Source organism: Peromyscus eremicus, chromosome 8b (genome assembly GCF_949786415.1).
Source record: "Peromyscus eremicus chromosome 8b, PerEre_H2_v1, whole genome shotgun sequence".
In the NCBI taxonomy this organism is placed as follows: Eukaryota; Metazoa; Chordata; class Mammalia; order Rodentia; family Cricetidae; genus Peromyscus; species Peromyscus eremicus.
The window spans coordinates 53,809,094-53,828,955 of record NC_081424.1 but is presented as its reverse complement, the minus strand read 5'-3'; the positions used below and the strand labels follow the sequence as shown (position 1 = coordinate 53,828,955).

Genomic DNA, 19,862 nt, shown 5'->3' with positions numbered 1-19,862 from the left:
TCTGACCTACAGTAAGGACTCTCTCTCAACGCTTTCCTCGGATCATCTAGGACTTTATACATTACATTCTGCCTCAGCCTGGTTCCCTCTGAGCTCAGGGCTGGAGGCAGTGTCTGGGGCACCTTCTCCCTGGGGAAGAGTTCTTTCTCCCCATAAAAGCCATCTATATCTGAGTCCCCTACCCCATCACCCCATCACTAGTGTATAACCCAGCAACCAGCACAGTGGTGTTCCACGGGGCTTCTATGCTGGGTGAGAAAGAAAAGCCTCAACACTCCAGGGCTGCCTGCTTTCACAGGGCCCCTGGAGAGGAAGTTGCGATGGGGGGATAGATGCACATGAGAAGAGGGCACCGTGAGTGGACCACGTGCCCAGCAGTGCGGCCTGGGAACTTTATTGGAACGTTTTATCCTGCTTCCCTCTCTAGATGGATTAAATGTCACCTGGCACCCAGAGAGTAAATTTAGGTACATTCTCCCTGCCTGCAGTGGTCACTTGGAAAACGTCACTGCTCTGTGTGGATGGGGCCACTCAGAGTCAGGAAGCCTGGGCTGGAACGGACCTTGGGGCAGGTAGGGCTAGGCTGCAGGAAATGGGCAGGGGCAGGGGTGGAGAATAGGCAAGACAGGGAGGGAGTCCAGGAGAGCCAGAGCCCCGGAAGGCGACCAGGGACCCCAGTGCCGATGCCATGGGAGGAGGCCTGGTACTGTGCAGCCAGGAGGGCCACCCCAAGCTGCTGCTTCCATGGAGGGCTGAGAACGGAAACGGGGTTTCTCATGAAAGCCTCTTCCGGGATTCTACTTCCAGATGCAGTGTTTGCAAACCCATGCCTCCCGAGGACACACGTAGTCACCCCAACCTCCCTTGGTTAGGTGGTGGCCTGACTGTCAAGAGCCAAACATTTATCATGCACCCTTTTGCTGACAGGTTGAGGGACTGTGAGGTTTGTCTTTCTGCAAAGTTGAGTCATGGCTGCAGATGGAGCCAACTGGGTATGACTCACAGCTGAGCTGAAAAAAAAAAAAAAATTCCAGGCTTCCTCCCAAGAAGCCAGAGAAGGCATCTATCTACCACATGGACACATGTGTATACACGCCATATAAATGTACATATACCCCCGCAAGTATACAACATACACAACAAACACACAATGCATATACAATAATGTACAAACATCGCACAAGCACACACTGGATGGGACTTAAACATACAACAAACACAACATATGCATGCATGCATGCATATACCATACAGATGCATGGACCAAAAATGTATGATAGGCATGTGCATGCAGACACAAACATGTACACACGTACACACACAAACTGTTCACAAGAAATCTATTTATTCCTCAGGAACATGTTAAAGCAAGGCAAAAAGTAGAAATTCTACAAGCAGGGCTCACTCTCCTGCTCTGTGTGGGGTGTGTGTGTGTGTGTGTGTGTGCGCACGCGCACGTGCGCACTCACAAGCATACATGAAGAAGTCAGAGGACAACTTGCAAGAGTCATTTCTCTCCTCCTACCACAGGGGTTCTCAACCTTCCTCATGCTGTGACCTCTTAATACAGATCTTCCTGTTGTGGTGACCCAAAACGTAAAACTATTTTCGTTGCCAGTTCATTTCTGTAATTCTGCCACTATTATGAGTTGTAATGTAAATATCTGTGTTTCCTGATGGCCTTAGGTGACCCCTGTGAAAAGGGTATTTGATCTCCCCCCACCGAAGGGGTCACAACCCACAGGTTGAGAACCTCTGCTCTACCATATGGGTCCTGGGGCTCGAACTCGGGTTGTCAGGCTTGGTGGCAAGTGTCTTTACCTACTGAGCCATCTTATCTGGCTTGCCACTCCTCTCTGTGTGGTTCCCCTATTTGGCAAATGACATAAAGCATCCGAGTGACTACATCAGGACTCCCCGAAGACTGTAGTTCGGCTCTGCCCTATCGGGGTTCAGGCCAGCAGTAGCACAGGGCACCAGCACCAGATTTGTACTATCCCACTGAGCTCCCTCTCCTGCTGGGGCATGACACTGAGGTCGTCGATTGCTGCTTATACTGTGGGTGAGTGACCAGATCCACAGTCTGCCATTTCTTTACCGCCAGGCGGACGAGAAGGAAGACACACCTCCTAGCTGGAGATGGACCCACTCTGACTCTGAACTATTTTCAAGGCCTCAGAGCACAGTGTGTGATCTGCCAGTTCACCGTGAGTAGCGCTGCAGGGTTCAGACTTGAGGGCCCATCTCGTGCTGCACCATCTAACCCAGGCTCCCAGGGAACCACCACAGCCCTCAGGGGGTAAACCTCTCCCAGGACACAGTGCAGCATTTGCTCATCATTCGCAGTTTACCTGTTACTTCTCCCGGGCTCAGCAGATGCTGCAGGCCACAGCTTCGCTACCCCAACCTGGCTCCAGTCTCCTTAGCAGATGACCAAGTTGAGCCTTTGCTAGGGAAGCACCTCTGTTTTATTTCTGTTGTGTGTACACACACACACACACACACACACACACGGCATGTGTAAGACCTGCATGCCAGGGGCAGGAGGTATCCTATGCTACTGTAGGCCTGCACCCCACTTGGGCATGGTAAAATGATGGTCTTGGAAAGCAGAGGTCCTGCAATAGGCACTCGGGAAAACAGGCCCACAAGTGGACTCTGCTGAAGAGCCCAGTAGCTCGTTTCTCTGTTGCCATTGCTGTCCCAGAGGTCATTTACTGGTTTCACATGGTTAGACTGCCTGGGGCTCTGGCAGCCTGGCCAGCCTGGGCTCCTGTGCCCCATGTGGCCTGTCTGTCAGCAGCAGCTTCAAATGCCCATGTTCAACAAAGACTTGCTCTGGGTTTAAGGCCATAGCTCTCGCACCCAGTTAGGTGTCTAGTGAAAACATTCTTGTGGGGTTAAGTTACACCCTCTCGGCTGCCTGTTGTTCTGGGCGGACAGCAGATGGTAGTGTCTGCCCAGGAGCAGCCACTGCTACGGAAAGTGAGGTCAAGTGAGAGGTTTATAGACACACCAGTGTGACCCAGAGGAGGAAAAGGGGATTAAACACACACACACACACACACACACAAAAAAAAAAAAACCTGGAAAGACCTCAAAGGCTTATGGAAGCCAAGAAATCCCTCCTCCTACCTCAAGAAATTAGGAAGCAGCAAGCCTCTATGGCTTGATCCTTTAAAAGCAAGTTGAAATTTAATCCCCATCATCAAATGGTGATTAGCACTCTGCCTTCATGGATTGATTAATCCACTCACTCAATTAATGGGTTATTGAGTTATTTTAGGACTCAGTTTTCAAATAAAAACCACTTGACTAGGTTTCCTGTGTGCTGCTTCTCACTCACCGTATGACACCCCGTCTCTCAGGACTCTGTCAGCAAGGGTGGCACCAGATGTGGGCTCTCAACTTTAGACCAGAAATGTGAACCAAAATCTCTTTTCTTTATAGCATAACCAGGATGTGGTTCCGTGTTACACCAGCAGGAAACAGACCGAGACTGGCTATGCAGATCCCTGGGGGTGTGGGTAGGCTGTTCGTATCTCTAAGGCCCGGCTGGGTAGGCTGCCACCCAAAAGTGGAGCCCTAGGAGATACAGGGTAGGGTCCTTGATCCTGAGTAGTAACAAGTAACATGGGATAATGGGACACACGAGTCACCAGATACCCTACATGACACAACCAGAGCAAAAGCCCCAGCCAGAGCCTGTGGAAACACTGGCTGGTCTTAGGGATTCCCTAAGCAAAGGTCACAGGGATTCCCCTGCAGTCAGAGCACTGCTCTGTGGAGCGGGTTTATGTCCCAGTGTTAATGACTTCAATCACATCTCTTCCAGAAACAGTGTGTTAGAGTCCCAAGCTCCAGCACTTCCAGATGTGACCTTGTTCGGATGGACCTCTGTGAATGTAATTGGATAAGCGAGACCACCCTGGAGGAGCCTGAGCCCTTTGATCCAGTGTGACTGCAGCTGGATGATGCTCCCGCGAGCCAGTTACACGGCAACCACAGGAGCTGGAAGAAGCAAGGACGATCACCCCCGAGGGAATTTCAAGAGACTACGGACCTTCCTGACCTTGACTTCAGCCGGCCAGCCTCCAGAACTGTGAGAACAAACGCCTGTTGTATCAACCACCTAGTCCTAGGAAACTTACACTGCACCCTGTCTAATGTCCCATCTTATAGGACAGGGCAGCTGTTCCCCTAAAGATGTATTTTATAAGATACAGTAAGAGACCACAGTGTTTCTAAGCGGGTTGAAAACTAAACATTTGGGGACTACCACCACCAGGACCAAATATGTGGCCCTCTTCCCTCAGACCGGGTGGCGGGCTCAAGATTGTCTCTCGACTCAAAGATGACCTCCAGAAACCGGTTCTGGTGCCAAGTTCAGGCTTTGTGCGTGCCAATCATTGTCAGCATTGCTTCCTACCTGTGGTGTCTCTGTCCAGCTCATGACCGGCAAAGCAAAACAAAAACACCAGAACTCTGTCCGAGAATAGAATGGTTTGAGGGTGAGGGGTACTGTTACAAGACAGAAAAATAAAAGTGACGAAGTAAAGAAGGTGGCCGAAAGAACCTTGGAAGTCATTGTCGCTGTGAAGATATAAGCAAGAAAAAGGAAAATGGCTTCCACGGTGGAATGTGTATCCTCTCTTTCTTCAACCCATCATTATTTAATAGCCTTGTCAACATTCAGGAGGGCAAGCAAATGTCCTCCAGGGTAGTAATTATATCCACAGATCTTCTGATCTCCTGCTCCCACTTCCATCTGCCTCCCACGAGGGGCCTTCATCTTTGAGCCTTTGGTGGGTGACAGTGTTTGAGCCATCACTGAATGTCTGAGCACGCAGAGGTTCACGAGTGGTAGAGGAGGCACATCTGTGCTGAACTCAACTGGTGCCCTCACCTCTCACAGCCCCATAGTGACCAGCACTGCGAAGCGGCCGGAACACACACAGGGTGCTCGCAGCCCAGAGTGGAATCACATCTGTGCCTCTCTGGGGCTTCCCTTCCTGCAGGTGATCCCACCCTTTTTCTGCAAGGTGGCATTCAGGGAGCAAGTAAGAGAAAAAAAAAATAAAAAATAACAGGTGCAAGACAGCATCTCCGGGAGTGAGACGGGAAGCTAGGAAAAGAGACTAGGGAGGTATTACAGATGGCTCTCCTCCATGGGCGCTGACAGGAACTGCTGTTCCACACATACTCACATTCCCAGGCACTGACAAGCTTCCAGAACGAAGCTATCACTGATAGAATTTAAAAATTGAGTTCCTTCTTCCATTATTCTGTCGTATTCTTTATTTGCCCTAATAAGACTTTCAACTGCTCTCGGAGTAAGTGGTACTCTTTACAGCTATGGCCTCCATTCTTGAGTCCTTTGGCTAAAATACATTAGAAGAGTTGGGAGATGACTCACTTGTGAAAGTACTTGCCAACGTAAGTCTGAAGACCTGAGTTCAATCCTGAGGTCCTATATAAAAGCCAGATCCCGCACACCTTTAATCCGAGTACTTGGGAAGCAGAGCCAGGCAGATCTCTGTGAGTTCAAGGCCAACCTGGTCTACAGAGTGAGATCCAGGACAGGCACCAAAGCTACATAGAGAAACCCTGTCTTGAAAAACAAAACAAAAAAACCCAAAAAGCCAGATCCAGTGGTACATGCTGGTAATCACAGCTCTCGGTAAGTGGAGACAGGAGCATCTCTAGGGCTTGATGGACAGTCATTCTAGCCAAATTGGTAAGCTCTAGGTTCAGTTAGAGGTCCTCAGGCTTTCAAATGCACGCATGCATGCACGCATGCACACATGTCTTAAGCAATCACTATCTTTCAGAATGAGCTGTGAATCCAAAAGATGGACCATCCAAGCCAGAAGCAAGTTTCAAGTAATGCTCCAATTACACACATAACATGAAGAAGCCATGGTCAGAAACCTGCTTGCATGCATCCAAGTCTCTTCCACTCATAAGAGAAAACACACATGTGTGAGATGCATGGACTCTGTGCCATGGACGGTCCTGGGTACTCACCTGTTCTGTCTCCACGAAGTTGGACACGTGGCCATCGTCGTTTATACCTCGGGTAAGGAAGCGAGAGCCTGCACGCTCACAGCTGATGCGAGAGATGAGGCAGGCCTTGGCCTGCTTGTGGGAGGCATACACCGTGCGGATGGTCACCACCCCACAGATGACTTTCAGCAACCAGTCACAACAGCTCACCTGGTGCTGCCTCAGGGGCACATGCAACAGCTGGTTCCTGTAAAACAGGTCAGCTTTGGGTCACTCCACCAGTGTTACAAAGGCCACAGCCAGAGTCAAGTACTAAGGAGCTTCCTGTAAGACCCATTGCGACACTAGATTGTTACATGCAATTTCATCCAAACAGAAACATTCTGTCCTGGAGGGAAACTTATTAAGCCTCAGGAAGTTCTAAAGGGAGGCTCTGTACAATTCAGACAGTTCTAAACAGAAGTTCCTTAAGACTAAGGAGGTTAACATTTCACAAGTCTCAGGAAGTCCCTGAAACTTAACAGATTTGTAAGGCCTTTCCCATCTTAAGGTTATATATAATCAGCAAAGACTGCTAAGGAGAGATGACCTCACAGGACCTGCCTGCAAGTAGTGCAGAGAGCTATACATGGTTCTAGCTTTCCTAAGTTCTCACTCACACTGGACTAGGTGTCCTGTAATGCAGCTGCCTTTAAGTTGTCCATGCTTCTTCAAGTAAACTCTAACCCACACTCCTGTAAATAACCAAGATAAGCTCAGTGGTTCACCAAGTCATACTTCGGTGGTGTCATTATTTTGGACTACTGTGAGTTCCTTATCCAAGGTGAAGAGACATTTTGTCACGTCTCCCAGGAAGAATGACCACCCAACAGAGGCCAACAATGACTGTTCTCCAGTGGGCCCTGCAGTTGGGACATATAGATTCAGAAATTTCTGTTCATCAGAGACTCCAAGTGGCTAGGCAGTATGATATGTAGAGGAGGAAGAGGCCAGAAGTCCTTTCCTTATGCTCTTACCAGGTGACAGGAAGGGCCAGAAGGAACAAAGATGGAAAGGAAGCCAACCATCCAGGGGCTTTAAGAAGAGCCTTGTTTAGACCTGTGTCTGCCATATTCTTTATTAGAATAAAATATTTACTCATGGGTCCGAGACCTGGCTCAGTGGTCAAGAGTTTGTGCTGCTCTTGCAGAGGATCCTAGTTCTGTTCCCAGCACCCACGCTGGGAAGCTGACAATCACCTGTGATTCCAGCTCCAGGAGATCCAGCTCTCTCCTCTTCTGGCCTCTGTGGGCAACTGTACTCACGTACGTGTGTGTGTGTGTGTGTGTGTGTGTGTGTGTGTGTGTGTGTGTGTGTACGCACACACACACACACACACACATAATTAAAAATAAATCTTTAAAAAAATTACTCATGTTGTAGCCTGGCCATAGTGGCACCCACCTTTAACCCCAGCATTTAAGAGGTAGAGGCAGACAAATCTTTAAGTTCGAGGCCAGGCTAGTCTACAGAGCGAGTTTCAGGACAGCCAGGGCTACACAGAGAAATGCTGTCTCAAAAAACATTATAAGAACATTACTCATGTTTTGATCAAGTAATAATTGGGCAAAGATAAAATGACATAAAAGCTGTATTAAATACACATGCATTTATGTATGTATATGCACACATATACACGGAGGGAGATGGATACAATAAAAGCACTATAAAGAAATTCAAAACAAGTTAATGGGGATTGGGTGAAAATAAAAGTTGATCAAACTCCAGTATTTCTTCCCTCTCCACACCCTGCAGATGATTCTGGGCTCTGGAGTCTGTGATGAAAGTGATGATGAAAACAGGACACATGCTCAGCCTTGATGTGAGGGTTTGTCTCTAGTTTTACTGCATCGTGAGCCTGCTCTTTCCTGAAGGGAAATGGAGGAGCAGTGGATCTGGGGTGAGTGCGTAGGGCTGGGATGAGGGAAGTGAGGGGGTGCTGGAGTCAGGATGTATTGTATGAGGGAAGTATAAACAATCAAATAAAAAAGCAAATAACAACAACAACAACAACAACAAAACCCAGTACATACGCATGCAAAAGTACACAAAGCACCATTCCAAAATAATTGGCATGGACTGGTTTAACCCATCTGTGCAGTGACCCTATGTGAAAGGTATTATCAGAAATCCCACTTACTAAAACTAAGACACGAGAAGCAAAATGCGCTTGCCTGAGACCACAGAGCCGGCAAATGCAGTGTTGTGTTCTAAAGCCAAGCCTGAGAGCTTTATTTTATTGACTGACTGACTGACTGGTTGATTGATTGACTGACTGACTGACTGACTGACTGACTGTAGTGCTAGGGATAAAACTCAGGGCTTTCTGCATGCTAGGTGACTCCTCCGTCACTGTCATACTCCAGCTTCAGCCCTCCCAATTGAAAGCCCTACAGTTGCACAGGGCCACATCACCCTCCCATCCCCCATCAGCCAGCCTCCCTCACGCCCGGGAGGCCCGGACAGCAACAGTCTGAGACCTGTCACCGGGAAACTTTCTCTAACAGGGTCTGGACCAAATCTAGGCCACAGTGGCCTATTTGTTTAAAAAAAGGAAGCTGATTCCTGCCCTAGAGCTCAATTCCCCAGTGATGTGTGCAAGTAGAGGATGCTCCTGTCTCAAAGCCCTCACCCTGAGGCAAGCTTCTGGGAATGTGACCACTGCCAGCCCCTGCCACCCCCACCCAGCCAGCCTGCCATGGGAGCCCTGCCCACCATCTGGGTTCTCACAGGTACAGTGCTGCTATGTGTGAAAAGGGCTGAGAGGCAAGACCTCAACAAGACAGGCTGCTTTCGACGCCACTCTCTGAGCTTCAGACAATAAACTACTTTAGTAACATACATTAAATGGTCCGCTGGCCATGACGCTATGTCCCCTGTCACTGGGGGCATGGGAAGAAGCCTCTGTCAACTGGACAACTCTGACATTCACTGAAGTGACTCTGGGGAGGGCGGCTCAGAGCCCAGGAAGAAGAGATCAGCATCTATAAAGAGTAACAGCTTGGTGCTTCCTGCCAGGCCTCAAGTGCATTAGGAAGTGACAACCACTGGGGAAGGCTGACCCCACTGCTGTCCCCTTTCCTGTGCTCACCAGCTGTATCCTCTGTGGACTCCACTTGGCTCCTGCCGTGGCTTCCAGAACTCAGCACAACACAATGGGCTGGGTGATCTGGCTGTGGCCACTCTGCCTGCTGACTGTGATGTGGTCAGCTTCATGGGCTGGGCTGGGTACCCACCTAGTGCATTCCACAGATAGTTCCTCCTCCCAAATCCAAATCCAGCCTGGTATCTACTTCAAAAGGGGTACAATGGGGCCTCCTCTCCTCCAAGCCCTCTCAGGCCCACCTCTTTACCTCCCTGGCTTTGTGTTGTCTCTCATCTTCTGCCACAGAGTGGTCAACGGGAAGAGTTACCAAAGTGCTGTGGAAAGCCAGATACCCAGGGTCTACTGTTTCCAAGGAATGCCACATCCTCTTCTCGGTTCACAGACATCCCTGCTTTAGAGTTGCTTCCCAGCCTTGGGCCACAGCTTCAGGAGTATGTGTGACAGTGCAAGGCACATGCTAGTCCCCAAAGAATGATCAGAAATCACAGAACTTCCAGCAAACACCTGGCAACTTCAACTAACTGCATGGTCTGCAGTCCACCCGGGCAGCTAGTTAGAAATGTGGAAGGGGTCTTAGACACTATCCCTATCTGCTGTACTGGATCATGCATTGTAATAAGACAGGCAGGATTTCATATGTGCTCTAAACCTGACTGTTACGAGATATTTATATACTGTGTGAAGATGTGATTTAGTATAATAAAGAGCTGAATGGGCTGGGCGGTGGTGGTGCACGCCTTTAATCCCAGCACTCAGGAGGCAGAGGCAGGTGGATCTCTGTGAGTTCGAGGCTAGCCTGGTCTACAAAGTGAGTTCCAGGAAAGGCGCAAAGCTACACAGAGAAACCCTGTCTCAAAAAACCAAAAAACCAAAAAAAAAAAAAAAAAAAAAAAGAGCTGAATGGTCAATAGCTAGGCAGGAGGTGTAGGCAGCACTTCTGGGGATAGAGAGGACTCTGGGAAGAAGAAAGGCAGAGGCGCCAGGAGACACAGAAGCAGCAGGATGGGAGATATGTGACAGAATATACATTAATAGAAATAGGTTAAGTTGTAAAAGTTAGTTAAAAACAAGCCTAAGCTATAGGCCAAGCTTTCATAATTTTTAAAAAAAGATTTACTTATTTATGTATATGAGTGCTTTATCTGCATGTACAACTGTATGCCAGAAGAGGGCATCAGATTCCACTAGATATGGTTGTGAGCTACCATGTGGTTGCAGGGAATTGAACTCAGGACCTCTGGAAGAGCAGCCAGTTCTCTTAACCTCTGAGCCATCTCTCCAGCTTCAAGCTTTCATAATTAATAATAAGTCTCCCTGTCATTATTTGGGAGCTAGTGGAACAGAGAAAGACTCATTACAAATGGTGCCCCATGTGGGGCGCCAAATGATGCTTTTCTGTCAACTTAGTGGATGCACATGAATTCACTGATTTTTGTTTTTGTTTGTTTGTTTGAGACAGGGTTTCTCTGTGTAGCTTTAGAGCCTGTCCTGGAACTCACTCTGTAGACCAGGCTGGCCTCGAACTCATAGAGATCTGTCTGGCTCTGCCTCCCGAGTGCAGGGATAAAAGGTGTGTGCCACTGCCACCTGGCTTCACTGATATTTTAATTATCATCTGCTGCCCAATGGCCCCTCAGTCAGTACCCCACCAGCCACTCAGGCTGCAACCTGGTGGGGCTTCCAGTCCCAAGGCCCCTGGGTTCTGCCACAGCCACTTATCAATAAGACTCAGAAGTCAAAGGCTAGAGTGAAAATCTGCTAGCTCAGAGAGGCTGAGTAGCAACTAGCTGACCTTACTTTTTGGCCAGAGATCCTACTAGAGAGACAACTCTTCCCTTGTCCCAGAAACAAAAGAGCTCAAACTCTAGTCCCTGCCCTTTCCTTCCTGTGTGTCTTCTCTATCCAAATTGTTGGCTTCTTTATGGCCAATTCCAGTCAGCTAGTCCCTGTCTCTGTCCCCTGATTCAAGGCATAACTTTATTGGGTGGTCTCAGGAGTGTCAGCGTGTGATTAAAATATCCTACAACACATGAGCACATACACTGACAAACTGGAGAGGACCAAGAGGATGTAAAGGTAGGGTGCTAGGGATGGATGTAGGGATGTGACAAAGGTTACTCTATTGAGAGGAATGAGAAATTCATGAGCAGGGAGCTGAAGTCCTATAGGAAGGTCCCTTACCCTACCATGGGAACCCTTGCTGGCTCCTGTGGGTAAAGCCAGGCAAGCTCCAAGGCAGGGTAGGAACAAGCCTCCGTGTCTGTGTGTGGCTGGGAGACTGGTGTGGCTCTAGAGGGGGGCTGCTGTGGCCAAAGCATGAAAAGACAAGGTTTGCTAGGACACACGCAGCAGGATTCCCACTACAAAGCTTCTGCCCATTTCTCTCTCTTGTCCCTAGCCAGTCAGAGGAGAGCAGCACCATAGAGAAGGCCTGAGCATGGTCTCTGCAATCATTGCCCTCTCCGCTTCCATGCAACATGGCCGGTCCACGATCCAAGGCTCTGGATCATCTGAGGAGAGCATCACTGTAGAGAAGGCCTGAGCAGGTGAAGCCCCAACACTCTTCACTCAGGGAACAGAGTTTCTTTTCAGGATCTATCTGGGACCACATGAATACATTCCTGGAGCTAGGCCCACAGGGTAGGTAGGGATGCAGGATTAGCTATCTTCTCCCACTGCACAGAGAGCAAGCATGGCTCTCAATGCCACGCCACAGCTGACCCAGAACCCTAGACAGATGCAAGATGGAAGGCAATGGCTGGCTCAGGTGTGACCCAGAATCTGCCCTCTGTGACCCAGTCCCTTACCAGAAGAAGGAGGTCCCCCACTCGGAGCAGTCATCACCCTGCTTCTGCGCCCTGATGGTCAGATCAAAGCTGGAGCCATCATTGGGCCATGCAAAATAAAACACCCCTGAGCTCAGGATTTTCTTCAAGGCAAGCAGGCGGTCTTCTTCTCTGGCCTCTTCCTGCAGGGGGCAGAACTCAGTGGCGGTGATTTTATAGATCTCTGCGTCTGGAATTCTGCCCACTGATGTGCAGCCTGTCACCAACACCAGGAAGCTCAAGGGGACACCACCTGGAAGGAACATAGACAGAAAAGATGAAGGACTAGGGACACAGAGCAGGCTGCATCCCAGAGTAAACCCCAACCCTAACTGGAGGGTATTTCTAACTCTGTCCCCTAGACCTAGGGGGGGTGCTGCCCAGCTACCCAGCCTGTAACCCAAACAGTAGCACCAGTGCCACACCCATCAGAAAGCTGTATTATTCCTCAGCCCAGAAAAATAGCTGTTGCTCGAACAGACCCTACTATGGTGATTCTGATATGAAGGCTTTCCCACAGCCCTCTCCCTAGCTCATCATTCTACTCACCTCTCAGCCTCAGCTCTGTCCACAGGATGGAAAGAGAGACTTCAGGGCCTAGCCATCTACCCTCTAGACTAGCACAAGCCTTTTATTTTAGCATCTTCCCTTCCTGACCCCAGCCCTCCAAATCTGTGCCAACACCTTCTAATCCACCCCACCCCTTACCCACTGCCTGGGCTCCCTCACAGCTACAGCAGGCACAGCCTTCTTAAACACAGCTGAATAGCAGACCTTCCCTGCTCAGACGCCTCTGTGGCTCCCACAGACACCCCCACCCCACCCCAGGACAGACATGAAAACCCCTCCAGAGGGCTTCTGCTCTGCACCCTGCCCCATATCTCACCCCCGCCTCATATGTGGACTGTTCCCAGGCAGCTGCTCTCCAGGGCTGCACTCTGCCGCTCCTCCATGGACCACACATTCTTACACTCGCTTTGTCGTTTTATGGGAGACACCCTCCCACTTGGCTAAAGGCTCCACTGCCATCTGCCCAGCAGAAGACTCCTTCCAACCTCCCGACCAACTTCCCAGTCTCAGCTCTCTCCTGGCAGGGTGGAAGGAGGAGCCTTCCACCTTCTGGAATACCAGGAGTCTTCCTTACTGGGTAACCCCCCACCCCTCCTTCCAGTCAATGGGTAGCCCCTCCTCTAGGAGGCCAGACCTGCTCTCAAAGACACAGTAGGGTGCCCCTCTTTGTATCCAAAGCTTCCCAAGCAGCACTGGGGCACAGAAAGCTAGTAGTCTTCACTCTGGTTGGGTCCCTCAGCAGCTGGGGCTCTGCACTAGGGGCAGGACTTAGTGTATACTATCATCTCCCAGCAGCCCGTGCGTATGAACACTTCCTAAATATATTCCAGTGCAGGAGACTGAGACATCCTTCTCCAAGACCCTGCCACGCCGTCTCTGGCTGCTCTTTCTCTGTTCCAGGTACCCTACTTCATAACAGTACTACCTAAGTCAAGGGGTGGTGGCAATGTTGTGTGTCCCCTCAAAGGACAGGGTCCAAGAGGCACCCCCAGTAGGTAATGAGCCTGGATCAAGATGTCCTTCCCACCCTGCTAAGGTCGAAGGATATGTCCCAGCAAGGTTTACTCCAAATGGCCAACAGCCTCCCACTGACCAAACTAATGCTTTATGCCATCCTTACGTCTCGTCACGCTCTCATACAAAAGCCTATGATCCTACCACCCACCGCCTCCAGCAGGCTGCCCTTCTCACACATTGGAAGTGTGCATGCAGCTCCATCGAGGGGGTGACTGGTTTTTACTAAAGAGCAGTTGCTGAGTAAGTAGGTCATGGCTCACACATGCTGGCTGATGCACTGTGGGGAAGAAGGGTGCCCACAGGGCCATGATATTGGCTTGGCATGTGCATCCTCAGGAAGTCACTTTGAAACAATGAAGAACCAGAGTTCTGCTGGGCCGTTTAAACAGTTAAGGTGAGGTTTTCCCAGTAGGTGAATTTCAGTGAGTGGGGCTGAGAGAGTCCACAGCCTCAGCACCTGGCTGCCTGAACTCAGGAGCTTAATGCTGGGGAACAATGGTACCCAGCAAAGTCCCCTTGCATGGTCTGGGCTGGGGGCTCAGTGACGGAGAAGTGAATGAGGAAGGCTTGTGGTAGGGGGCTCTTACAGAGAATGAGAAAGGATGGTGCCAGCTCAGGAAGGTACCCTTCAGCTGGGCCAGGGCTCCAGGAGGGACAGGTAAGTTAGAGCCACCACTTGGTATACAGCAGAGCCCAATACCTCCATACAGCTGATACACAGGGCCATGCTTCATGCACCAGGTGCTATACAAACAGTGACTTAGCCATCCCAACCACCACCACCGTCCGCCCTTTTTATAGAGAGGAGGCAAGAGGAGACTAAGAAGCCGGGGGTGACTGAGAAGGGGAACCGGGATCGTCGGAATCCACTTTCTGGCTACGCCACTTGGGCCCTTTACTCAGGCTAAGTCTTGCTCTACGGCTGGCACTTGCCACGTTCCTAACAACACTGCTCTTGAGAGATGCCATTGCCATTGCACACACAAGGTCCCCAGGGAGCTAAATCCTGGCCCAGGCACACTATTCTGGGTTGAAACCCCACTCAAACATGGGGTTTTCTCTAAGCCTGAGGTCTGCCGGCCCCTGGCCTTTTGACACCTTAATCTTGGACTATAAGATAGATACTTGCAAGTGTTTGTGAGCCACGGCTCCTGTCTCTGGAACTTTGCTACAGCAGCCAAAACAAAACAAAACAAAAAACAAACAAACAAACACACCCAAGTTTTCACCTGCATCTTAAAAGTCGTATTGAGACAACAAATGGAGATTAGCTCTCTCTGGGCACTGGCACTGGGCAGGTGCTAGGCACTGTTAAAAATCTTTTAAAATCATAATTAATAAGTTATTTGAGTTTTTATTGTAAGAGTCCAGGCATTCATTTTCCTGTAAATAGGTAAGGGCAGCAGGGGATGGGCAAACTGACTAACTGGCAGCTGCTGGACTCTTTCTTGTTGCCTTGAGCAAAAGGACATTCAGACAGCTGGGGGATTACCCTTGTGCTAACACCAGCTGTTTGGAAGCCTCCGCAGATGCCTTGAAAGAAAACTACACAAGGATCACAGGTGTGGCTCTGGTCCTGAAGGGACAGCCTTCTTAGTGCTGTTTCCCAGCTAAGGGATTGCTTGTGACTGGTGTAAAGGGGACAAGACGGGCGATTAGTACAAGCACACACTTTCATTCATATGCAAAGTGTGCCTGTGACTGGCGCAAACACAAATCTTAATTTACATGTGAGGTGTCTCCTGATTGGTCTAAAATGCCCCTTCTTGCCTATATAAACAGGTTGGTAAGGCTCACTTAGGGAGTGGGCTGGGAGAGCCTGGGCTGCCGGCCCTTGGTGTTGCAGCACTAGCCTGGTCAACGGTTTGTCTTAAGGGACAGCAAGAAACAGCAGCAAGCTGCCGCTGCCACAGAGGAGCAGGGCAGGAACAGGGAGGTGGCAGTCAGTGCCTCACAGGATGGAAGGCTCCGAGCAAAGGAGGACAGGTTATAAAGGGCCTGAGTAGAGAAACTGAAGTCTCTGGAAGAGTTCCAGAGCTGCTAAGCCTCTAAGGCCAAGGGTCTCAAGACACTCAAGGCCTGGGAGCCATAACACAGGCTGTTCTGTCAAGGGCTGAAGAACCACGATGCTTGGGCCTGCCCACAAGCTTCAGTGTCAGCTGCTGCAAGGGCTAAGAAGGAATCTGGATGACTTCCTGCAGGCCTATGCGTTTTAAGACTTGTAGACAGACGGAAGGGTCCTGATGCCAAAGGCCAGCATGACAGACAGCAGGAACACCAGAGGGCGCCACTTGCCGCTGCTCCCACCTTCCTGCTACCGTCACTCAAGGCTGTCCAACACAGGATACAAAGCCTCCAATGACTGGCACACGAAGAGCTTCTTCTCCTTGCCTGCCCACAGCTTCTATTGGGGTAGAGCAGAAGGATGCTTCCAGCTGCTTGGTAGCATCCCATTTTGCAGCATATTCTAAGTGCTGATGGGAAAAAGAAAACTGCTAGAACCTTCATTACCAGTGTCCAGTGGATGCTTATGACCTCCTGAGCATGCTCTCCCTGAGCAGGTGGCCCTCCAGTCACACTCCCACCCTCTGTCCCTCCGACTGTCACCCTATCATAGCACACTCTGGGCTCCGAGTGCTCCACTGGTCACCCTCTTACTATTCGGCAGTTAACCAGTTTCTTAGATTTCTCACTGCGTCATTTGCGGTGGCAAACTGGCCAAACAGTATAAACAGTACAGTGTAAACAAAACATTTTGCTAAATTATCACTTAACATAAAATGTAAAGATGTGTTGGGAAGACATTTTATAACGAGACAATAAACATTGACTGGTGGAAGGACAGTAGACTGTACCATTTCCAGTTAGGATTTTCTTTTTTAAAGGTTTATTTTGTGTGTGTGTGTGTGTGTGTGTGTGTGTGTGTGTGTGTGTGTGTGTGCCCAAAGACCAGAGGTGTCAGATCCCCTAGAGTCAGAATTTCAGGCAGTTGTGAGCCATAAATGTGGGTGCTGGGAACTGAACCTGGGTCCTCTGGAAGAGCAGTACACACTCTTAACCACTGAGCCATCTCTCCAGTCCCTCTGTTTTCCATTTCTGTAGATGTAAACACGATACAAAACTGTCCATGTGGATGAATAGCTGGGAATAGAAAGCTTAATTATAGAAATGTCATTCAATTCTTCAAGATGCTGAGTTGGTACTAGAGAAGAATTTTAAGTAATTTATCAGCAAAATTACTATTTAATGCTGACAGATTATATCCAATTAAGTTCTTTAGTTAGGAGAAAAGCAAACATTTGGGCAGTCCCTGACTTACAAATAAATGGTACTGAGCCATTGACATGGATGACTTCAATAATACTGACAGCAATGTTTTGAAGTATGCCTTTGTGTGGCACCCTGGAGTTTATCACCTCCAGAGCAGAACACCATGGTAATATTCCGATGAGAGAAAATAACTATTAAAATGAAGGACGAACTGTGGGTCAGACACAGGGACATATTCCTGAACGGATCAGCTACTAGGAAGAGCTGAGATCTGGTAGTGGTCTTTGGAGAAACCCACCTATCTGTGTACCTCGGTGGTCACAGAGGACCCATGCTGGGCCATGGCCTTTCCTGGGCTTGCTCAATAGAGCAAGCCTGACTGGCCATATTGGCCTGACTTCATCCTACCATTCCTGATCAACAGTCCTTATTTGTGCTCCATGTGCTGTAGATTTTAAGAAAAGGTCCAGAATCGAGCCCAGCAGTAAACTGGTGGAGGTCACTGGCTCCTGCCCACCTGTCAGTGTGGTCTGGGCTGGCAAGACCAACAGAGGCGCACATTGTGGGTCAAAGCAAGGCTCATACCTTAACTATAGAACGTGGGTTTTGCTTGTGAGAAGACCAATTTTCTGATACCAAGAAGCAAAGAGGTTCAGCATGTAGGTTCAGCAAGGTCTCAGAAGTGGCCAATGGAGGCTGAATTCAGGGTCTGAAGCCAGTGGGGATCTGATAGCAAGGTTAAAGACCAAGCCTAGATGGGGCTGTGGAGTCTATGTTCCTCCTGAGGCTTGTTGGGGCCTCAGACAAGGTGCTAAGCATCTCTGGACCTCACAGTGGGACACACCGGGGATTGAGGAGTGTCCCAATCTCTCCCCGCTACGAGGCTCAGATCTAGATGCTGTGTGTCTCTATGGTGTGGTCTCAGTCTCTCTTCCCTTCCGTTTGCATAGCACAGAAGCAGGACACTAAGGACTGCCCTGTGGCCGGGCTCTCAGGGAGAGTACATGTGCACCGTGCTATCCAACACCACAGAGAAACCCAAAATCATCCTTGGCTAGCATATTTACACCAAAGAAATCGGCAGACACTATAGATCAGGGTCCCCACTCCCAGAGCTGGATGCCAAGCATTTGCCAACACACCCCTGGGTATGAGTATTAAAATAAATTATTCAGAGACTGACAATGGCCAGTCCATTTTGAGACTTGCTACATGGAGTGTCCTGAATCTCAAAAGTGTAGTGACTCAGACATCCTCTCCAGAGAAATCTTCTGAAGTGACCTCTGTGAGCCTGTATCGTGGCCATTCAAGGAAACAGCCACGGAAGCCACCAGCCTCGCCCGTGGTCTTCTCAGAGCCCCTTTCACACTCGAGCTGTGGCAGAAAAAGGGTCAAGGAACAGCAGAGCTTCTTAGGATGCAGTGAGGGGGCACAGGTTCCCTCCCTTCAGTCTCAGGATGGCCACTGTCCCCATATCACATCCTATCACATGACCAGCCTCCTTAGACTTTGAGGAGCACCCACAGATTTCAAGGCTATCATGTTTACGCCCTCATAAAGAACTCTTAAAAACTGTATGGGGGCTGGCGAGCGGGCTCAGTGGGTAAAGGCACTTACCGCCAAGCCTGGTGACCTGAGTTCAGTTCCCAGGATTCACATGCTAGAAGGAGAGCACCAATCCCTGCAAGTTGATTCTGATCGCCACACTTACGTCATGGCATGCGTGTGTGTGTGTGTGTGTGTGTGTGTGTGTGTGTGTGTACACACTGATTTAAAAAAACAAAACAAAACAAAAACCATCAAAAACCATCAATTATGTGGGAGGGCTGGCAAGATGGTTCATCCAGTAAAAGTACTTGCCTCCATGCCTGATGACCTGGCCTGGTTTGATTTTTGTAGCCGTATTAAATACCATGTCCGAAATCAACCTGGAGACGGGTTTATTACACTTTGCACACTTTACAGGCCATCATTGAGGGGAGCCGAGGCAGGAACCTGGAGGCAGGAGCTGATGCAGAGGCCATGGAGGAGTGCCGCACAGCGGCTGGCTTCCCCTGGCTTGTTCAGCTCCTCTGCCCAAGGACCTCGAAGACAGTAGTGCCCACAGTGGGCTCGGCCCTCTTACATCAGTCAGCAATCAAGAAAATGCCCCATGGACATTCCCACAGGCCGATCTGATGGAGACAGTTCCTGAACTGAGATTCCCTCTTCCCAGATATATCCAGGTTGTGTCAAGTTGACCAAAACTAACCAGCACATGACCTTAGTTCAGGTTCCTGCACAGTAGAAGGAGAGAACCAACTCCTGCATGTTGTCGTTTGACTTGAACACAAATGCCATGCACACACACACACTCACTCACTAACACACACACACACACACACACACACACACACTAAACAAATATGTAAATAAGTACGTACAATGAAAAAAAAAGTATTAGCTATGTGGGAGAGAGAGGAGGCAGCTTCTCTGTTTTTACAGACGAACAAGCAGTCCTGGAGAAAGTAACTAAGAACAGAAGGTCAGTCAGTTGTGAGATGGAGCAGGAATCCAGGAGAATCTAGTGGAGAGTTTCCAGGGCTATTGTGTGCTGGTTCACAGGCTGTGCACTGCACAGCTACAGGAGACATAATCCATTGCAGGCTGGGGTTTGAATTGTCCCTTGCAGCTAGGAAACAGGGAGGTCTTGAGAGTTCAGGTCAAGGGAGAACTGAACCCCTGGGACCATGGGGGTGGATTCTTTTTCTAATATTGTATATAAGCCAGCCAGCTCACAGCTAATCATGGGGGCTCCTACCCCTTCCTGCCGGCGGGAGCTAGGGATGGGCTTTTATGCAACCTCATGTTTCTCCATTTCTAATACAATGCCTGTTCTTTTAAAGGGCTGAACTTTAACTTTGTCTGAACTGAAAGCCCAAGAGGAAACCATCAGAAGCCACACCCCACAGGGCATCATCCTCCAACGCCCCAAACACCCAAGGATGAGAAGCACAGAGGAAAACAACCCAGGTCGGAGAGACACAGGG

At 49.5% G+C, this 19,862-nt stretch overlaps 1 protein-coding gene across 1 annotated transcript in view; it reads right to left on the bottom strand.

Moving 5' to 3' along the window:
- The window catches only part of Synj2 (synaptojanin 2), a 101,617-nt gene that overhangs the window by 42,457 nt on the left and 39,298 nt on the right, over positions 1-19,862 (bottom strand). Inside the window, 2 exon segments of the mRNA XM_059272814.1 lie at positions 6,028-6,253; positions 11,959-12,229. Coding sequence (XP_059128797.1) covers positions 6,028-6,253; positions 11,959-12,229 — 497 coding nt within the window.